The 5,568-nt window shown below is 40.9% G+C and overlaps 1 protein-coding gene across 1 annotated transcript; it reads left to right on the forward strand.

The window, feature by feature from the left end:
- Positions 1–3,212, forward strand: LOC106318837 (probable beta-D-xylosidase 6). Its single transcript, XM_013756976.1, has 2 exons — positions 1–754; positions 1,425–3,212. Exons 1-2 carry the CDS (start codon positions 23–25, stop codon positions 3,066–3,068), a joined length of 2,376 nt encoding a protein of 791 aa, XP_013612430.1. The 5' UTR covers positions 1–22; the 3' UTR covers positions 3,069–3,212.
- Positions 3,213–5,568: the final 2,356 nt, after the last annotated feature.

The raw sequence follows: 5,568 nt of genomic DNA on the forward strand, positions 1-5,568 counted from the left end.
TCGGAAAAAAAAAAAAGAAAGAATGAATCTTCAGTTGAAATTAACCTCACTACTCTTCTTCACTTCCGCCATAGCCGAAACCTTCGATTCTAATCCAAAGTTCCCATGCCAACCTCCTCACCACAGCTCCTACCCCTTCTGCAACATCTCTCTATCCACAACCAAACGAGCTCTCTCCCTCGTCTCGCTCCTCACTCTCCCGGAGAAGATCACCCAGCTCTCCAACACAGCCGCCTCCGTGCCCCGCCTCGGCATCCCGCCGTACGAGTGGTGGTCCGAGTCTCTCCACGGACTCGCCGACAACGGCCCCGGCGTCTCGTTCAACGGCTCGATCTCCTCCGCCACGAGCTTCCCTCAGGTGATCGTGTCCGCGGCGTCGTTCAACAGGACGCTGTGGCGCGAGATCGGATCCGCGGTGGCGGTGGAAGGGAGGGCGATGTATAATGGCGGTCAGGCGGGGCTGACTTACTGGGCGCCGAATATAAATGTGTTTAGGGATCCGAGGTGGGGGAGAGGGCAGGAGACTCCTGGTGAGGATCCCAAGGTGGTTTCTGAGTATGGTGTTGAGTTTGTTAGAGGGTTTCAGGAAATTAAGAAGACTAATGTTTTGAAAAGTAGTCTTGGTAATGGTGATGATGATGATGATGGTGATGGTGATGGTGGGAAGCTTATGTTGTCTGCTTGTTGCAAGCATTTCACTGCTTATGATCTTGAGAAATGGGGCAACTTTACTAGATACGACTTCAATGCTGTGGTAAGACTAAGAGCACCTCCCATGGGGGGTTCCACAAAACAATGTACTCCACAACTATATACAAATATACAATATATACATATACATATATGTCAAGTTTAGAACTCTCATTGGAGGTGCTCTAACATCTATAACCAGATCTAATATTATATGCCCTAGTTCGAGTAGTTACCATTTAGATGAAACTAATATTATATGCTGTGTAGTTTCGAGTCTAAGGAGATTTCGGCCCCAAACTTTCTGATATTAAAAAAAAAAAAAAATTAAAGAAAGACTAAGATATATGAGCTTAGCTTATGGCTTCAACTTCAGTTTGAAAACTTTTAGGTTCAATAGATCAGGTTGATCAAAACAAGAAATAAAAAATGCTATTAAATCTGCAAGGGTTCTATAAATCTATAGACTTTATTGATTGCACCTTTGTCTTATGTTCATAATGGTTCATACATGAACACTAATTACTTTCCATTCTCTATGACTGCCTATCTTTCACTTGTCTTAGTAGTATTCAACCAAACTTGTTCATCCTGTTAGCTGCTTTTTGTGAAGGGAACTTGGATGATGAAACGAAGTTTAACTAGTTGTAATGTCTCTATTCAGTTTAATGGCTTTAGAATCTTCTCCTTGTTGAATTTTGTGCGTAAATTGATAGATTACTCTGTATTGGTAGGTCACAGAACAGGACATGGAAGACACATACCAGCCCCCGTTTCAGAGTTGTATCGAAGATGGTAAAGCTAGCTGCTTGATGTGTTCATATAATGCAGTTAATGGGGTGCCTGCTTGTGCTCGACAAGACTTATTACAGAAAGCTCGAGTTGATTGGGGATTTAAAGGGTACATTACATCAGACTGTGATGCTGTGGCAACCATTTTCGATTACCAAGGATACACAAACTCAGCTGAGGAAGCTGTTGCTGATGCAATCAAAGCAGGCGTGGATATAAACTGCGGAACGTACATGGTTAGACACACACAATCTGCCATCGATAAAGGTAAAGTGAGCGAAGAGCAAATAGACAGAGCTCTCCAAAACCTCTTCGCCGTTCAGCTCCGCCTCGGACTTTTCGACGGTAATCCAAAACAAGGACGTTACGCGAAGCTAGGGACAAACGACATCTGCAGCTCAAGCCACAGGGAGCTGGCGTTGGAAGCAGCGAGACAAGGCATCGTGCTTCTGAAAAACGACCACAAGCTCTTGCCGTTGAAGAAAAGCCACGTGTCTTCTCTAGCAATCATCGGTCCAATGGCCAACAACATTAGCAGCATGGGCGGCACTTACACAGGCAAGCCGTGTCAGCGAAAGACTCTCTTCAGTGAGCTTCTTGAGTACGTGAAGAAGACATCTTACGCCTCTGGCTGCTCCGACGTGGCGTGTGACTCCCCCGCCGGGTTTAAAGAAGCTGTCGCCATCGCCAAGGGAGCAGACTTCGTCGTAGTCGTTGCGGGGCTAGACCTCACTCAAGAGACAGAGGATAAAGATCGAGTGAGTCTTTCTTTACCTGGGAAGCAGAGAGATCTCGTAACTTCCATCGCAGCTGCGAGTAAGAAGCCAGTGATTCTAGTCCTAACCGGTGGAGGACCGGTGGATGAAACCTTTGCTAAAACCGACCCGAGGATCGGAAGCATTGTGTGGATCGGTTATCCAGGTGAAACCGGTGGACAAGCACTAGCTGAGATCTTGTTTGGTGATTTTAATCCGGGTGGGAGGTTACCGATGACGTGGTATCCTCAGTCGTTTAGTGAGGTTGCGATGTCGGATATGCACATGAGAGCTGATTCGTCTCGTGGTTATCCTGGAAGAACGTATAGATTCTATACCGGAGATCAGGTTTATAAATTCGGAACCGGTTTAAGCTATACCGAGTTTGATTACGAGATTCTTTCAGCACCGACGAGGCTTGGGTTATCAGAAGTTATCCCACAGGACTCTTCTTCACACAAGAAGCTGCTTCTCCAGAAGGGAGAAGGGGAGCTTAGGTACTTACAGCTGGACGATTTGGCGGTTAACTCTTGCGAGTCTCTGCGGTTTAACGTCCGGTTTAGCGTGAGGAATACGGGAGAGATAGATGGTAGTCATGTGTTGATGTTGTACTCTAGAATGCCTCGGGTTTTGTCTGGTGTTCCGGAGAGACAGCTGATTGGTTTTGAACGTGTTCATGTTCGTTCAAGTGAGATGGTGGAAGCAGAGTTTGTGATTGATCCTTGCAAGCACCTTAGCGTTGCGAATGATGTGGGGAAGAGAGTGATTCCTTTGGGGGTTCATGACTTGGTGTTGGGAGATTTAAAGCATTCTCTGTCTCTTGAATTCTAAAATGATTGTTTTTAAGCAAACTGTGATGTTTGGAAAAAAGTTTAATAAAAAGCGTTACTGCTTGGACGAATAAATCGTTTATTGTGATTCTGCTGGTAAGCCTCATTTTTGAAGTTTACTATGCTCAACATGTTTTCTCTTTGATATGCCTTGTGATTATATTAAGCTACAACTTAGGATGAGCACCAAACATGTCTTCCACATTTTAAAATGGTTCGTGTCATATTCATTAGCAATATCATAACAGAAGTTTCAGTTCAGATTGGTTTTGTTTACTCTTAAGGTCAACTATTTATGTAACTTAAATGATTGTTTTTGTCCTGGTGATAGTGGGGATCAGGCTAAGTTTTTAGTCGTTGACTTGTTGTGAAGTATACATATCAAATTGCACCATCAAGAATGGGATCCTCTCGACCTGAAGTCTCATGCGGGAATCAACAACAACTTTCTTATCTCTTCTAATGCAACTTCTTGGAATGCAACCGCACATAGCCAAGATATAGGACGTGTGGTGATCTTCTATGATTCCGGTAGAAGAAACTTGAGCGTCTCTTGGAGTTATGACACGACATTTGATCCTAAGGAGAACTCGAGCTTATCTTACGTACATCATTGATCTTTCAAAGGTCTTGTAACAGCTGCTAACAACTTCTCAGACGATAGGAATCTTGGGGAAGGAGGGTTTAGGAGCGGTTTATAAAGGTTACTTAAACGGCTTAGATATGATGGCTGCGGTAAAGAAGTTTGCGGGAGGGTCTAAGCAAGGGCGGAGAGAGTTCATAACTGAAGTGAAGATAATCAGCAGCTTAAGACATCGAAACCTTGTTCAACTCATTGGTTGGTGTCATGAAAAAGATGAATTTCTAATGGTATACGAGCTCATGCAAAGAATCTGATGTTTATAGCTTTGGAATTGTTACATTAGAGATTGTTACTGGAAGAAAATCTGTTGATCCGAGACAAGGAAGAGTTGAGCCTGACACGAGCCTTGTAGAGAAAGTGTGGGAGTTGTATGGTAAAGGGGAAGTGGTGACAGGTGTGGATGAGAAGCTCAGGGTTGATAGTTTTGATGAGAAGCAAGCGGAGTGTCTTATGGTTGTAGGGCTATGGTGATAGGAAAGCTCATATCACTCTGTAAAGTGATAGGAAAGAAAGCTCGTAAAATCTATAAAAATTATCTCTGTTTAATTTAGAATTTTTTTTATTTGTTTCATGTTTAATCTCAACGAAACACCAACAAGAGATATACTTTTTCTTATTTATTTATTCAATTTTAAAAATTATAGTTATTTTTGTTTTCTTTTCCAAATTATTTACACAAGATCTTCTTACATTTGAATTTTATAATTAGTTTTTGTCATATTTAGTGGTATGAATGTTAATGGTTAACATCTTATATTTTGATTTTTTATGATATATGCAAAAACGAATATTTGTTAAGTCTTTTTTTTCATATAAATATTGGTTTTCTGATTTTTTTAGAAAATTAGAAAGTAATTTCATAAACTGATGAATATGATTTATAGTAAAAAAAAACTAAAAGAAGATCATCTAAACATGAATCATTTTTATTTTATAATTATATTTTATTATTTTATTGTTTTATATCATTTGAAATTATATAATAATTATTATCAACATATGTATATTTAATAATACATTTAAAACTAGCCTTAGGCCCCAAGAAGGCTCGCACGGCACTGCACTGCACTGATAATAATGTAACACGACTATTAATTAGTTATCAATCTGTAAATTTAACCATTCTGGCAGGAATGGTTTGGCACGGTCCTGCATGCATGAGGTTGAAGTTTTTCACGGTAGTAATATTTTTTTTTGGTGTTGAAGGAGATTTGGGGACATTATAGAAGCGATACACATGGGCGGATCGGGTGGAAATGAACAAACGCTGTATGCAACGATGAAGTTGAATTCTCCCGCCATGATTCCAGGGATTCTAACCGAAGGGGTCTACAGGACCAAATACACCATCAATGTAATGGAAAACATGTCTGGGCTCGAAAATTCATTCCCAGTCACAAATCCTACAACAATAATCTTCTTTCCCATTCATATGGAAACCTTTTCTAGTTACATATGTTATTCTTGTTTTTTTTTTTATCTTAAGGAGTTGTGAAGGGCATGTGCCCATTTCTACAAATTTGAGACCTATTTTTATTATGGAGGGGGGTTAGAGGGACTTTCATTGGTGATTGACATGTGGTTACATCTATGATCTATTTTGCATGGACCAAGTTGGTCACTTTTCATACATCTTTCACTTTATGTCTATGCTATGCTAATCTTCTTTGGGCATTATGGGCACTCTTGTCCAAAAGTAACAAAAAACGATGTGAAAAATAAAAGAGTTTTAAAGGTTAACGACTTATTTCCACGCAATAACTATCATATCCTAACAAATTCACACAAACTTTCATTCTCGTAATAATTGAACACAATTTAACTATCTCAACCTACTACCCCCCCCCCCCCCCCCCCC

This window comes from Brassica oleracea, chromosome C9 (genome assembly GCF_000695525.1).
Source record: "Brassica oleracea var. oleracea cultivar TO1000 chromosome C9, BOL, whole genome shotgun sequence".
NCBI classification, from domain to species: domain Eukaryota; kingdom Viridiplantae; phylum Streptophyta; class Magnoliopsida; order Brassicales; family Brassicaceae; genus Brassica; species Brassica oleracea.